General features: G+C 38.6%; 1 protein-coding gene across 1 annotated transcript in view; it reads right to left on the bottom strand.

The window, feature by feature from the left end:
* The window catches only part of GADL1 (glutamate decarboxylase like 1), a gene marked incomplete at both ends in the record, with an annotated part of 71,018 nt that overhangs the window by 34,317 nt on the left and 14,391 nt on the right, over positions 1–22,310 (bottom strand). The window contains 5 exons of the mRNA XM_084281607.1: positions 2,593–2,644; positions 6,923–7,122; positions 13,747–13,828; positions 14,076–14,140; positions 19,732–19,848. Coding sequence (XP_084137733.1) covers positions 2,593–2,644; positions 6,923–7,122; positions 13,747–13,828; positions 14,076–14,140; positions 19,732–19,848 — 516 coding nt within the window. The remainder of the gene's footprint in view (positions 1–2,592; positions 2,645–6,922; positions 7,123–13,746; positions 13,829–14,075; positions 14,141–19,731; positions 19,849–22,310) is intronic.

Consider the following 22,310-nt stretch of genomic DNA (forward strand, 5'->3'; position numbering starts at 1 on the left):
TGTGATGCATTTTACACAAAACACACAAACTCATTATTTTTGGTACTATTTAATGTTTGCACGCCTAGTCATTTTTTCTACTGAATGACTACTCTCCTTTTATATCATACAGCCCACTATGTAGTTCTGGAGTTAGTGCTGGCCTTCTCAGTTCTCATGTTTTAAGAATCTCAGGATGCTTTGTACGATACATGCCTGAAAATATCTTGTCCAATAACTAAGCAGGCCTTTTGAGCAAAGACTCCACATCTCTGCTTCCCTCCTGGGCAAATTTGCCTTTAAACTCAGCGGAGATTTAGCTGCAAGCCTCCTGACAAGCAGAATGGATGTTCATCATGCATTATAAAATAAAGCATTTTGTTTTATGAGGTTTCTATTTTGTACATGATTGAGAAAATGTTCCAGCAGACCAACCCAGGATCTGCCTACATTTCCTGCTAATTTGGAACAAATTATATTTTATTTTTTTACCTGTACAGATAGCAAGAGCATGATGAATAGATGTGTTTTCCAGTCCCACCCAATACTACCCATAACAACACTCAGTTAATGTTGACCTACCTTGTTTTCAATGCAGTATATTTACCTAGGGTCTAAATTACAACATGGATTATAAACTAACACGCCCCTACCCCCCAACACACACACCATCCTCATTAGTATGGCTGAACAAACAAAAAAAAGAAGTTAAAAGGCAGCTTGATAGCTGGGTCACACCATCTCGTTGCCCCACTGTGACTGCGGCTGCTCTTACAATTGAGGCAGTTCCTGAATGAGGAGAGCCCACCAGCTGAGACATGCTCTTTCATGAAAGAGCACTGAGAACTGCTCATATCATTTTCCGCCTCACTTCAAAGAATGCATTAAATACAATTTAATCATCAAGGAGAATATCGTTGTCAGCTGGAACAGAACTGCAAACCTGCCACCTGCTGTCATTGAATGAAATAAAGCTCAGTGCTTAAAGTCCCATTTCTTTCCCCAAAGAGCATGCATTGAGTACACACAAACACGGACCCTGAAAAGGCAGCGATTTCCTCATGAATGCAAGCACTAGTTGACTGTTGGAGGGTTTATTTTAAAGCTGTTTAAAATCAGATGGCAGGACTAAGCAGATGGCATATATTATCATATTGCCTCCTTGATTGTCTCAGTTTCCTTTCACACATCAGATAACTTCATCCCCCTCTGAAAATACCATTCATCCCAGAAAGAAATAACTACCCCCAGCCATGCTTCACTATTACTTGTCATCTTCTCACAGCTCTTATCCAAGCAGGTAAGCAATTATACCACAGAGGAGTTCAAGATGACAGACGCACAACTGGCATTTCCAGGCTGTAGAGGAGTCCTCGCTACAGGACTTTCACTGCATGTATCTGAGGATCATCTTCCAAGCTTCTTGTCCGAAGTCCAACTTCCTTTCATAAAGGACTCACTTAACGGGGCCTAGCTGCCTACCTAGCTGTCTTTCTTTAAATTCTCACTGCTTGTCCTCCTGTGCTCCTGAAAATTTCTTCTTAACCCTTGCTCAACCTCCCTCTCATAGCCCATACTATCACACTCCTTCCAATCCCATTCTCAATCCATGTGTCCTTTTCCTGCAGGAACCAAACAACAACCTCTGCTCTCACCAGCACCTTTCACGCCTAAGGTGGATCTACCCTCTACACTAAGCTCTACACAACAGAGAAGGGTTATCTTTTTAATGAACTTGCCACTTTACTCATCATATGTTGTGTCATCATTTGCCCATCATATGTTGCTACCAGCACCCTTCATGTAAAGTTTCCCAGTATGCACTTCCAAATTAGCAGTTTTCAAAGGTAAACAGAAAAGTTTTACAAGTGGTATAAAATAGTTTTTAAATTTCATATTAATTCCAGCCTAACCTGGAATGCTTATTGGATCAACAAATGTAAACCAAATTTGGAAATTTGGTTCATCATTACATTTATTGTTCTCCATGAGCTCTCTTCCTCCCCATGGTACTCGTCCAGCTGTCTTTCACATACTTATATGTTCTAAAAATGACAGATCTTTTCAGTGCCTCTCAAGATATTAACCTCACTTACCAAAGAGCTGGGGATAGAAGAAAAAATTGAGATCTTTAGCCCTGCTCACTCTCTCCTAAGCAAGACCATCATAAGAGAAAAAGCTGACAGGTTTAGCAAAGATGGGTGAAAACTACCTATTTTTGGTAGTTTTTAGGAAGATGGATGTAGAAATAGAATTAAGGAAAAAATATGGACTTCAATGATGAAAAGTTCATTTTAGGATCAAGATATTCTGATTATTCTTCCAGCACTCAGTCTCATCTGTAAGCCTGGCAGGCACTGCCTTTTTGCAATCAGACTCTTCTCTTTCACAGGAAAATGCTCCATTTATACACCCTAAGGCAATACAGGCCCAGAAGCTACCTATGAAAATGGGTAGACTGGTGGTAGGGAATACAGAACATACTATGTGTCCAAGCACATCTGTGCATCGTAACTTATTAAGTTACACACTTCAAATACGAAATGGCATTTGGCTAAAAAGAACAAAGACAAACAACAGGCAAAAAAAATGTTAAATTCCATTTTCACTTACCTCCAGAAGAAGCTGGAATCCCTCTCTTTTCTTAATTTCCTCCACTAGATATCTGTAATTAAAAACACAGGGTTTTATGACATTGAACAATACAATACTTAGAGGCAACAACAGAAAAGGCCTTAAACACATAAACATCTTTTTTTTTTTTAATTATTATTTTATTTTATTTTATTTCCCCGCCCGACTTGAAGAAACCACAGAGTTAAACCTCATTTCTACCTGCTGTGAAAATACAGTAGCTATCAGCTCCTGGAAACAAATAAAGGCAACAACCAGCCAAGGAGTACTGAGAAGAGGCCAAATTCTGTCCTCAGGCACAGATTTTCAGTGGAGCCACATGGCACAAATTGATCCTATTTACATCAGGCTGTGAACTTTCCTGATGCAAATTTCTATTGATGCTGTTCTCTACAAATTAATTCCTCAATCTCTTTTCCTCAAGTGCTGATGCTGTGCTGCCATCTTATTTCATGGTCACCCTGACATTTCTTGCACTATTACCATTGTCACCAGGATCTTGGCCCAGAACATAAGTTTCCACGTACTTCAAAAGACCGTCAGTTTTCCTGCTACTGTCCTTGTCCCGTACTTCACAAAACAGTGCACATTTCCCTTCAGTGAGCCTCTGCTGATGCACAATAATCTCTGGGCATCCTATGCTAACAATGCACTAAAATAAATATTTCTTGTATCATTCACCTGTCAGCATGGGAAAAAAAAAAGAAAAGAAAAAAAAAAAATCAATACAAAGATGGATTGATGGATTTGAATTCAAACTTTGGATCCAAACAGCACCAATTTTTTTAAAACATGACTTCAACTTTGCCACTAGCAGGTGTCACTCCAGCATTTTTTTGAAGCAAAGAGGACAATTTGTCATAGCTAGGGCTCTTTTAATTACATGCCTTCTCAAAGCCTTCCCAATGAAAACTCCAAAGAAATTACCTCAAACTCATACAGCATTCCCATGTCAACAGAATTTTAGTCTTCTACACAAAGGTATTGCTGTCTAATAGTAATAAAACAGAGGCAGTTAAACTACAGATTTTGTATAAATATGCTCTTTTGTTTCATTAATTCAGCACTTCCCTGCCTGCAGCTGCCTTATTGGTCATCACACGAATAATTCTTTTATTCACTCCTAGAGGAAGAAAAATACTGTTAGAATAACCCCCCTTGGTACTATTCACATGCCTGAAATCTGCCTTCACAGGGACACCACTAGCACAGCTGTATCCACAAAGCCTGAGATTCAGCAGACGTGCTGCAGAAACTGGTTGGCTAGGAAGGCAGTAAACAATACCCTAGATGGTCTAATTTTTTCAAAACAGAGCATGGGGAGTTGCCACGTTGTTTATCATTAACAAGTATTGTGCATGTGACTCATTACCTCTTAGCACACGTCCCCGTAAAATGATTGCTGTGACAAAGTGCCAGCTCCCAACAGCACAGCTCTATGAGTTGCACCAAACTGTGCACTGCTGAGGTGTTTCTCTTCACTGCAATAAGTCAATGATCTGGATCTTGTCTGCCACGACCATTGAAATCCTACTGTGTGTTGTTGTTTGTTACCTGGCTGTTAATTCCCAAGCTACTGTTTAGGTTGAAAGCAAGGCATACTGAAAGGCATGCAGGAGGATAGATATAACTGGGGAGGGAACCTGCTTCTGTAGGTGAATTTAAGCAAAAACAAGTTTAGTGCTTCCATTCTGTTGATTAGAAGATTCTTGTCTGTGTTGAAAAACATCTATCATAATCAGCAGGCCATTCACAAAACAGTGGCCCTCAAACCATTTCTTAATTTAATCCTGAAAAAAAGCAAACAAACAAACAAAAAAAAACTCTTCAAAGAGATCTAAGTATGAACACGTATTTTTTTGAGGTCTTAAAGTGTGTTAGAGCTACTTTTCATTTCATAATACCCTGCTCTCTTACCACAAGCACCTTTTTTCTTATACCACTGTCTGACATAGGATATCTGATGCTGGTCAAGCTCACAACACCGTTAATCATGTTCCTAACTACACTGCCAATGGCCTAAGAAGGCAGCCATTAGAAAAATCCATCACCCATGATTTATCTTGCCAGGACCATTTGATGGCAGTGGAGTAATTTACTCTGTGCATCTTTCCACAGTTGACAGAGGAGTTTTATTATCATGTCACGTTTGCAGAATGTCAGAAGGGCTCGAGTCTCAGTGAGGACTGGAGTGCACAGAGAAGTGCTATTTGCTACGATTAAGCCTTGCAGAAAGTGAGGGGTGGGGAACTGCAGCAAACGTGGATGTATGTCTGTTAAAAGTAGGTGTTGTCAACAGAGTGATCAGGCATAAAAACTGCAAAGATACTGAAGCATAAAGTGAAGAGGTGGATAATTACATCTAATATATTAGGGCTATCTACCATGTTGAAAACATGATTCACCTCTAAACCAAGAAGAAATTGATGGAATAGCCAATAAGCAAAGTTTGATGCAACAGAAATGCATGACTGCAATTACCCTAAAGCCTTTGCAGCTCTGCCTATCCATGGAAAATAATCTTGCTCTCAAATTGTATAGCCAATGCACCAGTTCCAGCATTAATCCAGGTCTCTGTTCAGGAACACTGAAATACTATCTTTGCAACATCAAAGGAAAACCTACTGTAACAAAACAGGAGAAAGGCTGCACAGCTGTTGAGTAGTTCAGAGACCTGGCACAGTGCCCAGTAAACCTGATGTCTCAGCTGCAAAGTGCCCATGTCCACGCAAATTCCAGATAGCAATGCAGCTACTGTAAAGAATACACTTCATCAGATAATGACAAAGAATTAATTTTCTTCTTCAAACAAGGAAAAAAAAAAAAAACATTCTGTCCTTAGAAACAAATTCAGCTTAGAAGCTGAATCCTAACATTCAAAGAAAATATCGATCCCAGAAAGGTCATTAATCACTACGTTCAGTTAGTTGACCTTGGCCAGTGACCTTGATAAGGCTGAATTCGCCTACTGATAGTGCAATGAATTACATAGTCTGTACAGACACAGACCACTACAATGCTCAGGAACAAAAACAAGGTGCAATCTAACCAGAAGATTTTAAGAACACATAATCTGTCGAATAATGAGCGGCTTTGAAGAAATAGAGAATAAGGCCAGAGCTCATGAGCTCATTTGGGATTTTCTGGGTTTGCTTCTTTCTTACTTTTTTTTTTTTCCATTTCTAATCTACTCTGGTTTTACGTCATATATGTTTCAACTTCTTCTTTAAAGTGACTTTCTTAAAGTGAGAACATTCCTTTAGTTTTCTGTAAACATTCAGTTCTTTTAAACTTGGCAGTTCATATCAAAAATATAATGCCAATATGATAGAGGTGACTGTTTTTAAATATTAATGATTTGCATTATAGTAGTGTGTAGCTAGCCCAGGAGTGAATGAAGATGTTGATGCAGTTTTATCTTGAATACATTTTGAGCATACTTCAATTGAATTGTTTCTAATGGGACATTATCTTATTTCAAGACCATATTTTCTATTAGAAGACAAAACAACTCGTATGGAAGTTTATTTCCAGAAACTGAGACATCATCATCACTTTAGAAACACCTTCTAGCAAGAATTTTATGGAATTCACTTGTGAAACCATGTGCTACAGGACCAAAAAGATAGTAAAAATTGAAAATGGAGAAAAAACACCAGAAAAAGACATGCTTCAGTCCCTAATGGAATATACTATAAGCATTAAGAATTTCAGCAAACCCATGAAGAAAAAATAAACATACATTAGCTCTGAGCAACCTCAGCAACCTGCCGTTATCTTCGTATAGCTCTACTACACCCTAACATTAACAGAGCATCCTCATGTTTCCCCACAACAATACTTTTCTGTGTTTTCTCAGTCATGAGGAATGAAGTGGACACAAGAATGGAAAATTCACTTCTTGCTAGACACAGCTTAGAACCTGGCACATGGTGCCTGTTTTACATTAATACCAGAACATACATTTAAGAGTTAGAAGAGGGAGGGGATGCTGGTAGATGCTGTCCTACATATGGTTCAGATAACATGGATGTTAAGCAAAGTATATCAATAGTTGAATTCAGACTCTTTTTTTAACCGACATCTATGCTTATTGCTACAAGTAGTAATTACTATTAAATATTGCAGCAAATTTAATCACACTAGTTATTACTGCTATTGCTAATAGTTTTTTTCTTGTATTATACAGAAAGAAAAGGGGGGAAAAAGTAACAGTTTGGTCTGTTCCAAGATAAGAAGTGTTAGCACTGTCAACATTTCAGACAGTCAATGACACAGAGTAGACATCTTCAAAATTGTGAGGAGGTACCTAGCCAAAGCCAGTGCCCTGTTCACTCTCTCCTCGAGGCCTGTGGTTCCCAGCGCCTTCCACATCAGCCAGAATTTGAATGCATCCGGACGCCTGCTGCACTGAATGGACTTGTCACCAGTGTCATAGCTGACATCGTAGAACTTGTCCTGCTGGAACAGGTACGCAGCCTTGGCAGAGTAACACTTCTTCAGGAGACCCTATCAGAAACACAACAGAGGCTTAGATTGCTGATAGGCATTGTTAAATCTTTTTATCTTCACAAGCCAAAGCATTTTTTCCTGTCTGTACCAATCATTTAGTAAAAGAGAACTGGATGTGCATGTCACCATTCACAGCTTACAGCATTGTTTAAGAACCCTGGAAGAACCCAGTAAAGTCAGCATTGACCACACAATTTTTAATATTTTTTTTTCTGATTATTTACTTCCTAGTGTCACTGAAGAGCTGTAGGTTGAAGAGCAATTCTGCCCCAAATCTCAAGAAACCATGGGAGCAGGTACCACAGAAACAGCTGCCCAAACAGATGAATGTGTGGGTAAGGAGGAGAAGGGGAAGCCTGTGTCCACTGCTACAGCCTGTAGGTTGGAAGAACAGCCTGAAAAGCTTCCAGGAAGTTCAGAAATGGCTCAGTCTGTTTCTTCTTTCCTCTGACAAAAGACTTCACATATGGCACAGTTAGTTATGGGTAAAGAATATTTCCGCCCCAAATCCAGTGTTTTCCTGTTACCAGTAGAGAGCTTCTGAAGATTTAGCATATGTTAATCTGACTGTTTTAGTGGAAACACCACCGACAGATTAGCATAACCCCATGTCTCATCTCCATTCACAGTTCTGACAACTTTAACATTTGAAAATAAGTCTCAGAAAATTACTTTAGTGCAAACTAACTATGATTTGTTAATGAAATTATTTTCATTCAGCAATCTCCAGCCTCCAACTTCTAGGAGATTGTCTGGGCAGAAATGGCCAGCAGAAAACAGACAAAAATCAATGAGTACAGTGGCATGCTCCAGCAAAGAACAAAGCTGGGAAATAGAAAGCAGAGAGGCTGTTAGATGTTTAAAGGTGCAGGTGAGGAAAGGAGACACAGGACTGGCCCATTGGCTGAAGAATAAGAAGTAGAGACAAGGGCTAGCAGAAAGGAAGTTATGAGAGCAGAGATGAGGGTGGTCCTGCAAGGGGCCCAGGAGACAGGACAGGTTTGTGGATTTGTCAGGGAAATTAAAAGAGGGTGAGAAAAAAAAATCTGTAAGGTGATACTAGAATAGAAATTCAAATGAATTTCAAAACATGGCTACAGCATCCGATTCAGATCTGCAAATGTGTATTTAAGCGACAGTTGAACCAGAAGTCTTCCATACAGCAAAGACCAAGGAACAGAAGCACACAACATGGTAAAAGATGCTAAACTACTCTAGCAAATAACAATTCATTTCTCAGTTGAACATCACTCTTCAGTTTTGAACCAACTGAACAGGCTTTTCACATATCACAGCCATTTTTCTGCATCTGCAGCAACTTTGACTTCGAAACGGCAGACAGAGTCTGACATTTCTCTTAGTCAAAGTATGATATTCCTGCAACAGAGGTACAGTTTTTAATCAATGTTACAGTACACTACTGGTAACTTTAGCACTGACAGTAAAATAGAGAAAAAGACTTCAAGACAAGGAATTCAAAGAACACATGAAAATGAGAAATAGTCCACTGGCATAAACAGGATAAAGTTTCCCTCTCTCCTAGCCTTTTCAATTCCCTCTGTCAATATTAAAAAAAAAAAAAAATGAAAAGAAAAGAAAAAGAAAAAAAAAAAGGAAAGAAAAGATGCCATGAACACCTATTTGTAAAGCACAAAAGGAGAAAAACAACCTTGAAGAAAGCTTCTCCACTACTTCTGCAGGGATTTGACAATCCTATTGTAATACCCCGGTTTGCAAAAAGGACAGCAAATTCAGTATGAACTCTCTAGCCCCAGGACCAGCACATTCAGCCTTGTGAGAGGACAGTTTGTGTGACAGCTTGGGAAGAAAGGGATAGTGGCTGCTAAGAATTATAATGTGCTGCTGCAGCTCACTGTAGCATTAGCTGGAAAGACAGTGCTGGGCCTAGTATTTTTGCAGCACCTCAGATTCTCACAACACTTTCCAGCTTTTTCAGAGGAAAAACAAAAGGCAAAAAGATGACACTGGAAACTGAAGAAAAGTCAAGCACTGACACATCCATCCTTCACCGCTTTTATACAGCTCTGTGTTCTCTGTTGCCCAACAGGAAAGGGAATCTATTTGTCAAGACATTGTGCCATGCTCATTTAGATCTCTGTACCTAAATCTTTAAATAAAAAATAAATTTTAAAATTAAAAAAAAAAAAAAAGAGAGAGAGAGAGAAAAGAAAGCAAACAAAAAAGTCAGCAACACCCCCAAATTGAAGTTAATTGCTTTGTTTATCACTGACTTTAAAGTTCTGCATCATGTTTCTGCAGCGAGTGTATAGCAGGGCCAGTTAATGTGGGGTTATCTTCTGCATTATCAGAACATGATACAGCTGCACGGTGGACACCACAGGATATTAGCTCCCCTAATGTCCATCATCTGAGAAATAACTTCTGTTTGTCACAAGAAATTTTAACTTGGTATTATTACAGAAGGAGTCAGACAAATGTTCTAGAGTGAAAAGCCAAGCAAGAACAAATATCTCAGTGAATTCAAATTCCTGAGAAGATCTTTCATCTAAAAAACAAACAAACAAAAACACAGGTACTCTCCTACTCTCCTGGTGCATCCAAAGCTGACAAGACATGCTGGCTTGATGATCTTTTTCCATCTGTTCATTTTACTGATAACACAACATGCTCAAGAAAACCCGTTGAAGATGTTGCCTACTGTCAATCTCCAGAGGCAAGGACAGTAATGTCCCCTCGCACATCACTAGAGCAGACAGGAGAAGAAATGAAAACCATGTGTTGTGCAAGGGAAAGGGAATATTCCAGACCAGTGCAAAAAGCAAGGTGGAGAACAAAGGGGGAGGAGAACGGAAAAGTTGCAGGATAGGCTGTTGGGCTGAGGAAAAGAAAAAGAAAAAAATCCAAGATAAATTTTCTGCTCAAAAAAGCAGTTACTCCTTGATCTCTAGTGTCTTGAAAGGAATAGACTCAAACAAGCTGAGGACATAAGATGTCATCTCAGTTTTCCCATTGAAATGAAGGAAAAGTAGAAAAAAATGAAAGAAAAATACGCTTTCTAACTCAATATTATCAGTCCCAAGATGATCCTGATGACTGTCCGCACAGTAACTGAACTGCTCCAGCAACTTGGGAAAATTGCAACCATTTCATTAGAACTGTCTCGCTTGCAAATTTGTGATTCTTCCTTCAGTATCTTTTATCTGTTTCTGTCCTTTGATCAGAAGCTAACGGTAGTTCTCTGCCTTATATTGAGGCTGTTAGAGTTTCAGAAAATGGAAATACTATTTTCATAAAGGCCCTGGTCCGCTATGAAGTTTCAAGCAACTTTTCATTTCGATTAAGTCTACAGATAGTTGTTATGTGTTATAATTAGTGGCAAATAAATGAATAATTATTGATACTAAAACAAATATAGACAAGCTGCAGTTTCTTATGGTACATAATTCAAAACACCTTTTTCCTCACTGAACAGACTTATCTACAGCAACTCTTCTGATCTCCCTCCATTTCCATTACTAAGTGAACTTGAATTTTGTTAACAAAACATGAACAGCTTTTTCCTCCCAAGACAAACGTCTTCTTGATTTGCTTCATCTGAAGCAAAAAGGATGATCTTTCGAATGGCATACTTGAAAATTCTTAAAAGCAGTGTATTACAAAAGGCCATCCCTGTAATTCATTTCAAGAGGTGAGAAGGAGCTCTCAGTAGTACTAAACCCAAATAGAAAACAAGTTTGTTTCCTGCAGCTGCTCTGGAAAGAAATTAGTGAAGTAGATATCTTTGTGACACTGCTAACGATGAGGAAGAGATTACACTGCAGGTATGTTTACCATGATCAATCAGTAATGCTCTGTGCTAAACTAGGACTTCATTAGGTACATTCTTTTAGATTTTATTTTTAACTTTATTCGTTAGAATTCTCTTGGTTTCCTAGAACTGATTACTAATTACCTAACCTAGTGCTGCACTTAAAGATCTGAAGAATCACAGAACTTTGGCATTTGTAATAAATATTAGTTCCCCGTGTATATGGTGACAGTAATCATGTTTACACAGACTACAGAAGAAACAAATTGGAATAGGTCTGGTTTTAAAAGAAAATGCACAACCTAAAACTGATTCATAGCATTTTAAGAACATTCAAGAACAAAGTTCACTTACTAAAGTTTTGAGAATATCAGTCCCCGTAGCTGTGTGTTTAAACTGTCACTGCAATTCACATCAGAGCAATACAGGTATGTTCTGAGTAAGTCTCTCATCACAAAAGTGATGAAAGTTACTCAGTGCATGGCAGTGAACAAGGGATAGCTGTGCATTTCTTGAGTGATTTAAGCACTGAAAAGCCATTGTCATTGATCTGAGCTTTTTCAGAGGATTAACCAATCTCTCTTTTCCTTTGGTGAAAACACTTCTCCCTTCTAATCAAGTCAAACACATATTTCTCTCTTCTATCTCTAACTTCTTCAGAAACCACTCCTATTTACTTTCATCGAGGTGAGAAGATTGCCTCTTATCAGCATTTCTCTGCAGTTTAAATATTTTCCTATATAGATTTTCAAAATAGGAGATAAACACAGTATTTCATTCTAAAAATCTAGCTGCAATCTAGCCTTAAGACTATTGGCATTGCCAAACCAAATGGCTTCACCCTGCAGAAGGACCTGGGTAGGTTGGATTGATGGGCAGAGGCCAATGGGATGAGGTTCAACAAGGCTAAGTGCCGGGTCCTGCACTTTGACCACAACAACTCCATGCAGCGCTACAGGCTTGGGGCAGAGTGGCTGGAAAGCTGTGCAGAGGAGGAGGAGGAGGATCTGGGGATGAAAGTAAAGCAAGGTTCTTCCAGTAAAGTGTCATAAATATTCATTTGATTTTTTTTTTCCTTAAAGATTTATATTCTACTTTTTTCAAAAAGCTGAAGAAAGTACCCAAGTTTGGACATGTTTCTTTTTGCGTAAGGTCTGCACTGGCACAAACATAAAATGCATAAGTGCCAGTTTTCTAGGAGTTAAACCCTGACTAAAACACCTTCTCCTCCCCATGCAGCAAAGTGTTCTATTTTCTAGAACATATCTCACTGTACAACTGGATCTGATTGTATGAGAGGTGAAAACACAGAAGTATTGCTGACCAACTACCTAAAATTGTTATCTACAAGTATTTCTGGCACAATGTTGCATAGCTGTGATCTGGAAGTGGAATAGGATTGCTCTACCAGCCATCACTCTTCATGGAAGGAGAGCCCGGCAGTTGGAACAATGTTTGTAAATTGACTCTAAATGCCAAGGCAGCTAGAATATTTCATTCCTCTCTGTTTCTTTCCTCTCTCTTTCGGAGAAGTTTCCAGTATGCAACAAAAGTAGTCTAATCATTACCTGAGGCTACACCTACACACTGGGCCTAATTAGTTACAAATACAGCACTGAATTCTTCCCAAGCCTGCAATTTAGAGACTACATTAACCTTAGTCAATAACTTCATTCTGCTTGTTTTTCATCCTGAAATAAAGGTAAAATGATGGACAGGTAGTTCTGGAATCTGTAATCCTCTTTAATCCCACAGACTCTAGTCTAAGGAAACGAGGAAGCACACTTCTCCTTGCTACCCTGCCACATCTCACCCATGATTTGGAGTGATCTGCTCCAAGGGAGCACTGATTAGCATCTATGCTCTTCAGTCCTCATTAGTTCTTACTACCAGGAGTTAGTAAGCAGCTACATGGACAGCTAACCACTAGCAGCTGAATGGAATCCATCAGCTGCTTTGACAGAGACTTATAAAAGTGATTTACAAGCCATGGCCACAAAACAGTGACGCAAACCTCAGGGACTCCATATCCTCACAATGTTCAGTCATTGATGAACGTAGATAAAACTTATCCCGATGCTAGAGAATGGACATAAGCTTTTGCAGTGCTGAGTCTGCAATGGTGCTTCAAATAATTAGGCTCTTACTAGTTTCTTTATTAAGGTAGAAGAATTCCATAAAGATATAAACAGGGACTTCAATCACATTGCAGACTAAAGTGTCTTTTGTGCCACTTGACATCAGAGCTTTGCTGTTTATTTGCTAGATTTTTTTCACTATGCATGTTTTTTGGAAAGTCCCAGTCATCCTAGTAATGAAGAAAAAAATGAGCACAGCAAGGAAAGAAGGCTCTGCATCTTTGGCTGCATGCACTTCAACTCCTTTCTCACCCTGGTACACCCATGCAAGGTGATACAGAGAGTAGCTCTGTCTACATGGCATTCTTTAAACAGAGATGCAGTGCTGTTGCAGTCCTAGTGGATGATAGCTGTTCTGGTGACTTTGATGAGCTTAGTGTTTAAACTGCTAGAGACACAGGTGACAAAATACTCAATTCTGAATATAAATGCACAGAAGCAAACTAGAAAGGGCACCAGCTGCATTTGACCATTGATGAGTATAGTGACTTGGATCAGCTTGGCCCTTCTCTTAGTCACCCTTTACTAATTTCTTGGTGAAATTCAAAACAGTGTCATACAGCTTTTGCACCACAGTGTAGTAAAACTGACTCAGCTGTTTTCTTATCTCCACTTCCTCATTGCAGCAATGACAGTCTACTGCATTAAAAAATTAGGAAAAAAAAAACCAAAAACAAAAACGGAAGGACTTACAGAGTTGTCTTTCACCAGAAGAGCACAGCACTGGATTCCAGCCAACAGCATTTTATGGGGATTCCAAGCAACAGAATCAGCCCTGCAAAATTCATAAAAGGAGATAGGGGAGAAGGCATAGGAATTGCACCTATAATCACTGGTACGAGAGGCAAAAATGCCCAAATGCAACCCAAGCAGATAAATCAGTTTTTCCAATTTTTCCGCATACCCATAGGTTTAGCAATCCCTCCAGTTAATGACAATACGCATTCTGAAAAATACAGCTCTCATGGAGGCTTGTCTATCTCAATCCCTGTAAGTGTGCCCATAAACTAAAACTGACTTACCTGTGGATGCCACGAAGAAGTCTGCAATGCTTCCTTGATATCAAAGCTGAGCCACCCCAAGAAGCCTATTGGAAAAATTACAAAGCCAAGACAATGTTATTTGTATAAAGTTCTTGGTGCTCTCTGATAATGCTTCAATCAAGGATTACTGACAATGTTTTTATCTTATTTGAAATTTAGTTTATTACATGGTTAGTGGACTAAATTTTGCTTTTAGCAGCAGCTACAAACAAAGGTGGTTGCCTGAGACTACGCCTAAAATAGAGGAACCAAGGGTTTGTGCCATTATGTGAACCACAAGCTATGTTTTCACTTCTGTGTAAGCAACAGCAAGAATTGAAGGGCTTCTGCATAACCAGGACATAGGAGGTGGTTCAGTTCCTCCAGCCTAAACCTAAGCAATGACAGTCAAAAGACCCATTTTGTACACATTCCTCCTCCTAGCTTTTTCCTTTGTGAGAGTTTCTCACAAAGGAAGAGAGAATGATAATCTCTGCCAATTGCAAAGCCCAGGCTCAAATACTCAGTGGAGTTTTGATACAAAAAGTGAAGTCAGTGAGTAGGTAATAGCAGCATTTCTGTGACCAGCAATCTTACTGATGTTAAAATGGTGTAGCATTCACCACATCGATCTCAGGTCATCTAAGAACTAGCTGTGTGGCCTAAGCATCAGTGAGGCATTCTCTGTAGTGAGTAGCTCTCCACTGGCATTCTTTATCAAGTGTCCTCTTATCTATTTTAGATACCTGTCTTTGAGTGACACCTTCGCAGATGTCTCTCTCCATGCACTACAAAAGGAGCTCAGACAATAAGCATAAATTACACAAGTTTGACTTCTGGCCGCCTTAAGTTAGGGAAGGTGACTTGTCTATGAATTCAGCAAGGACCAGACATCACCCACTAGCTGCAGTAAATCTTCATTTCTCAAGCAACATTTATCCATGGGGTCAGGGTGGTGCAGTGAGAGCACACAACAAAAAACAGAATGCATGTCATATATTGCATTTGAGAAAATATTATTAAATATGAAAAAAGGGATTTCAGCATTCATACAGACAGAATCCACAAAAGAAAGTTCCCTGTGAAATGAGCAAGACTCCTCAGAGATGCAGAAGAGGCATCAGTCCAAAAAACACCCGGACTCAGCATATCATAAAAAAAAAGATTCATATATTTTGGATTACTGAGGAAGAAAACACTGCTGTGAAGATTCCTGATCTAAATATAATGCGGTCATACTTGCTCGCCTTTAGGTGCTCCGTTTGTTGGTTGTTTTTTTGGTTTTGGTTTGGTTTGGTTTTGGGGGCGGGGGTGCTTGGGGGGGAGTTGCTTTTGGTTTTTGCTTGAAAACAAACAAAACAGCTGTGAGAGCTGATCTATGAATTAAGCGTCAGTTTTTGCTTTATAGGTCATATATTAGGGAAAAAATCTGCTGTTTCTGGGAGACAGGAATAGTAAAAGCTCATGAGGGAAATGAACGGTTAAAAACTTGTCCTAACACTTATCATTCTCATTAATGCAAAACACAAACACCACATCATATTTTATGTTGTCATGCTCACAACATTCGTGCTGAGAAAAAGGCTGCTGCTCAATCTACTTTTGGAACCTAAGAAAGGAAATTATTTGCCTCAAATTTCACAGTAAACCAGTGACAGAACCATGATGTCAAACTGGGTTCCCCAGCTAGCCCAAACTAGCCATGTTACTGAAGGACGATCAACTCTTTATAGCTAGATTTTGCTCTTCTCTTTCTATAATACAGTCAAAGTAGTCATTAAATTATTCCCCAGTTTTTACAATTCATAAGCAATGCACTGGCAGACAATAAATCTTTTAAAAATTTGCATCCAATGCTGTTGGTATTTGGAATAATTGACATTTTCACACTATTCTGAAAAAAATAGGACTAGGAAGGCACTCAAGTGTTCATCTCACCTGTGTGCCACCCCCAAAGGCAGGATCAGCCATACCTATGGCATTCCTGTCAAACATTTGTAGAGATTATTAACCAACGAACACACCCATTTTGGGATTAATATCAGAGTGAAAGATAAGGTGAAACTGCTGCCTACACAACCCGATTGGTACTTCCGTCTACCTTCATTTTAAAAACTACTGCTATGTATCTTGAAGAGAGGTATGATAGGTCCAGGCATCTCTACCACCTCCCAGTCTCTCCTGGAGCCACAGTACCACAAGATGTATTTGTGCTCTGTGCTTCTTTACTCAGTTCATAGACTAAGTGCTTAGAGATCCAGGGCTGGCAAAAACCAAATGTGAACGAGAAGGCACCCAAGGATACCGAGAATCACTGGCTTTGTCTGTTTTTAAAGAGCTCTAACGATGGAGGCTGCAAAACTTAGCCACCTAATTTATGTTTAACAATAACAACCCTACAGATTGAAATGTACACGGTGTTACCCCTTGTATCTGCAGTGGCCATGGAAAACACATTCTTTTCTTCTTGTAGCAGCTTTTAAAGTATCTGTAGAGTATTGCATATAGTCTCTTTATCTTTTCTAGTTTAAACAACATCACTGCTTTTAATCTTTCTTCATTGGTCATAACTTCTGGATATGATTCCATTTATCTTCACCGCTCTACTCCTTTCTAATCTTTATCCTGTAGGTCCTTAACCTCCTTGATATGCAGCTTTTTATTTGGACACAGTCTGGATAAGGCAGATGAAGCACCAAGCAGAAAGAATTATTTTATGTATCTTTAGTCAAAGAAGCTGTCAAGATGTTTATCCCAACTGCACAGGCTTAAGACTGATGATCTGTGATGCACTGCAAACCCTGTATCTTTTTCTGGGGATCTGCTATCTAGCCAACATTCCCCAGATGTTTGTGCAGCTGATTATTGGAGCTTAAACCTAGAGCACTATCTACATTGAACTACAGCCTGTTTTTTCCACTTTTTTTATTTAAACTGTCAAGATCTCCATCTTCTAATCCTGTCCTCCCACTAATTCTTGCAGTTCTGTGTCATCTTCATGTTATCTTCAAATTTAGTCAGTGGAATTTTTTTTCATCCAAGTTATTAATGAAAATACTGGGTAACTTCTAACCTAGGATAGACCTCTCCTGATTTCTACTCAAAATATTCTCCACCTTTCAGCAGTGAACCACTAATAACTGCTCTCCAAGTATGATTTTCCAGCCAGGTTTTCACTCACTGCCACTGTTGCAGCTTGGCAGGCTTTCTGATGAGAATTTCCTATGAGTTATTGGCAAGACACAGTAAATGAACTGCTTCTTCTCCTTGCACAAGACTAGAGAAAGAAGGTTTGATTGCCATAACCAATGTATGAATACTGTAATGTGCACAAAATGTGGTTACTGCACCGGCTGTTGAGTGGCTTGACTGCTGAGATAGTTTCATCTTATTGGTATTGTCCTGAAACTTTTTCCTTAAGTCCCTTTTTCTCTTCAGTTTTGTCTCCATGTGAGAACTTATCTGCAATTTCTGACTCCAATTAAATTTAACTTCCCGAAACCCACTAATTTTATGTTGATGTTCTCACATTCACCCCTCCTACAAATCATGAGCTTTATCATTTCACACTTAATGAAAAGCCTCCCTAAGGCAACCATATCAATATTTGGTATCAGAAAATATTCTGAAATAAGATACATCAGTGTAAAACTGCAAGTAACATCACAGACTTTCATGTAATAACTGTATAAACTGTTCTCAAGATCATTTGCAGTAGATAATGCTGATTCCCACCAATGCTGGTCCTAAATTACAGCTTTCCCTGTTTTAAAATGATTGTTTTAATAGTACTGTATATTTTTTTTCCTCCTAAGTTACAGCAGGCCCAAAAAGTAGTACACGCTGTAAGAATCATTCAGCTGGAAACCAGACCTTTCAGAGGAATGCAGATCCTCAAAGCTTCCCAACGCTACGTTCTTGTCTATAAGGCTAGAAGAAGGTAGGCTTGCTTAAAGGCAAAGAAAAAAAAATCTCGAACTCTTCACTATGTTTCTTATACACTGTTTCTGATCTCACTGTACTCTTCCCATTATTATTCCAGTAAACCTATTTTTAATGGTGCTGTGAGATAAAAAGGTCACATTATGAATTACAGTCTGCTCATTTTACCATATCACATTTTTATATATACATATGTCTGATATCACTTACACGCAAAGGTTCCAGTCTCTTCCCTATGCCCTGCTCCCATATAAATAGTCAGAAACTTTAAACGAAAATAAAATATCCATGCACTCAACTTTTGACAGTTCAACAGAGGGTGAAAGAAAAAATGGAAAATGCACTGATAGAACTCCTAAGAACCAATCAAGGCTGAGAATTCATTGAGAGGTTCATAACATGAATCCCATCTTAATAGAAAGATTAGTCTTCTAGACCAAAAGCTACCCAATTTATGATTGTACATTTGTTATTCTACCAGCAATCAATTAACATCTGACAGCTACAGTCACTGTGAAAACAGAAAATTAACTTTAAGATATTCACTGACATTTTTACCCTAGCTTAACAGGAGGTAAAGTTGGAAGAAGAAATGTAATTATTTACAAAACACTAGCAACTGCTTATGAAATATAGTTCAGAGTACTGCCCAGGTTCATCCCACCTAACTGAAGTTATTCAGCTGCAGGGAATGGGTTAGGAGACTACACATCATCCTCCTGCTGAACATCTGCTGGGTCATCCTCACCAGCATACAACCACAAGGAAGTTCTGCAGGCACTTTAAATACTAGGGCTGAATTTTGTCGTTTTGCCTCCAAGAAAACGAAATTTTGAATCACACACACAGAAACTTTATTTATTAATGTCTGAGCCATTTTTTATTTGAAATGCACATCCGTGTCTATGTTATTTTTCTTTAAATACTCAACATTAAGCAAATACTTAAAAATTTAAAGCAGGTCTAAAAGTCTCTATTAATGTTGCTCCAGATTCTCTCATTGTTCCATGGATTTTTGCACAGCCATTCTAGGTTTGTGGCATTATCACTATAAAGAGAATCCAGTTTTAGAAAATATGAAGAGACCTACTTTTAGAAAAATACATTTATAGCTAACTCCTCCAGGTAATAAAAGGACTCAGTGATTATTCCAAAAAGGCTCATGAATGGATTTTTAAAGCCAAAGCTAAAATTATAAAGAAATGACTCAATAAAAAAAATTTGAACCATTTAGGAAAACTTCAGGGGACCTACAGAAAACTAACCTGTGAATATGAAACCGAATAATTTATTGTCATTTGAGCCAGAAGCATACCTTCATTTTAACCTGTATGAACCATGCACCACAATTCTAACATGTCCATTCTCCAATAGACTGTGGAAACAATCTAAAATTCTAGTTGTATATAATCATCCTTGAATCATTTTTGCAGTAGCAAGAAGGAACAGGAAATTGATTTTAAAATCATTTTGAAATATAACCTAACAATGACAAGGAAGTTTTGACTGCTTGTCACAAGCAAATTATTTGCTGGTTTTCAGCTGATGGAACACAGACAAATCAGTAAGTTTTTCTGCTCTCTATGCAAAATGTATATATATATATATTAAAGCCCAGCTTACTACTATACAGAAAAACATTAACAGTCAAAGAAAAATATCAATTATTAAAAAAAAATAAAATTAAAGAAAACTACACAGTATACAAACTCACGTCTACATGAAGCCAGAGGCCATGCTTTTCACAGATATCAGCAATTTCATCCAGAGGATCAAATGCTCCCAGCACTGTTGTGCCTGCAGTAGCACAGACAAGAAATGGTGCTGACCCCTGCAATAGGATTCAAAACAAAAAATTGTCATTCGCACTGCTCATTTCCTCCAGTATATTTGGAGAGCTGAAGTATAACAAGGTCTTGGAAAGTAGGACAGAAATGTGACAGTCTACATTTTAGTTTCCCAGCACTGAGAGCCTCATGTAGAAGTTACTGCATTTACAAAGTGCTGACTATTTAAAAAAAAAAAAAAAAAAAAAAAAAAAAAGTATTTCCAGCTAACACCATCACAGGGCAGACTTCACCAGCTTCAGACTGTTTTGACAGATGTTAGTTTTGTCAAGATGAAAGCACTCTGGATATTCGACATCTCTTTGTACATTGATTTTCATTTCCCAGTCTTCCCCATTTTACTACTATATTTTGCTGCCGTTCTGCCAAACACAAATCAAGCTATTAGTTCAGCCAGCAGGCTACCCCTCAGGGACATGACTCACCCCTCTAGGGACTTCACCTGCATTCCCTCTACAATGCCTATGGCTCTTTGCTGAGGGAAAAGGAACCTTCATTTAGGGAACATGACTTGCCTTGGGCAGCACTGGCATACACCACAACTGGGACAGTCATCGCTATCTGACCCAAATGCCTGGTCTACAGCCAAGTGCAATTCTGACTGTTGTCAGGTTGCAGCCTCGGACAATTATCACAAGACATCCATTTTGGCTTTAATGGCTTTGCTCATCGTTTTCCCATTCAACCAATACCAGGTATGCAATAGCAAAGCAGGTCAAATATAGCAGCTTGTACCTACCCTTGCAAATATACGTGCCTGCGTGTACACAGGAGCAGAAACCAAAGTAATGAAAAGAATTGGTGGGGTCTGGAGTGACTTTATGACATTGACAGTGTCAGCCCTAGCAATAACTGACCAATCTCACGTGCTGGTAAACACATGCTGAAGTTACTGTTCTGCTTGTTTCAGCATCTGGCCTGCAGCATAACAATGCTGCTACTGAAGAGGCACTAAAGTTGTTATAAATCGTATAATCTTGGATCCCTGGATTCATTTGCAGCGAATTAAATCTCTCAATATAAATCTCTATGCTGATGTAACGTACTGTAGCTTCACTGAAATCAGACACCAGCTGAAAAATCAAACTCTACACGCAAGTCTTCTATATAGCTTCACTTCTGCTGAAATCTGATCTCCTCTGCTGTCCTCTTTTTTAATTGTTGCTGCTTTTAAAATCTACTACAGAGACAGGCAGGCTTGATTAACTTCTGCATTCTGACGGTTTTATATTTCTTTAACAGTGTAGATGGCTGTTAGGATGGTGCATAATTGTAAGGAAATTTTAAAAACAAATCATAAATTACTAAAGCAGTGAAAAGTAGCCTTGGAATAAATTTAAACTCATCTCATACATTCACAAAGGATTACCAGCCTGTAATTCACTGCATGGTCATTCTTACTAAAAACTACAAAAAAAAAAAAAAAAGTCAATCAAACTTACAAACCAGCCTGAAGCTCAAGTACAAAACACTTCTGAGTGAAGCAAAGACTTATCTGCTACACTTAACAGTTTCTGTTAGTATTCTCACCATTTTTCTCCCACAGCTACATCACAATGACAAAGCTTCCTCAGCTGCCAGAAGGTAACATGACTGAATATGGGGACAAGTCTAGGATCTCTACAAATTCAAAAGATTATTGTTACCATTACACCTTTCTGCAAAGAAGGAAATCATGTTTTTATTCTTTTGGCCAATAAAATTAAATAGATTTTCTTGACCAGATGCTCAAAAAACAAGTCTAAGACTCTTGCTGTTCACAGTCAGTGAACATTTTGTGCTCCTACCACTAGTGAATACTATCATTCTATGGTTCTGCGATTCTACGAATGCATCCTCTGTTGTTTAAGAGTCATTAGAACGCACACTGTAATTCACTGAAGTGTCCTTCTGTAAAAAACTTATAAAATAGCACTTTATCAAGGACAGACAGTTACTGAAGCTCAGGTGAGATGGAAAACTTCCAGGATGCCTTTAACTTCCATTAAAAGGCAAGTGAAATAGTAAGTGTTTCTCAAAGGTAACACTCCTGTAAGTGGAGCATTTTAATACAGAACATTGGTTCTAAATTGCAGAGTACTGTACTGAGGCTGACTTTTTTATTATTAACATAGATGCCAGGCAATCTTTTCTAAATAACAACCAAATTTATTACACCAACAAACAAAAAATCTGTTTTTGCAGAGCACAGATCTCATTCTCCTGCTTGGTTTCTCTTGCTTCATATTTCAGTTTTTTCCTGTGGATCACTCAGATGAGCAAAGTACAGATTGTCTTTCATGGATAAGGCAAAGTGCACAGAGAGGTAAGCAAGATTTTCCTAAGTAATTAGGGACACCATATATCATTAGCTATTATACCTAACATGAAACTCCAAGGGGAGATGGTTGTTTGGCAGAAGATGTGTCTAAGGAACATTTTACTGAAAGCTACTGTGACCGTGCCA

The sequence above is a fragment of the Netta rufina genome, assembly GCF_964035555.1.
Source record: "Netta rufina genome assembly, chromosome: 2".
In the NCBI taxonomy this organism is placed as follows: Eukaryota; Metazoa; Chordata; class Aves; order Anseriformes; family Anatidae; genus Netta; species Netta rufina.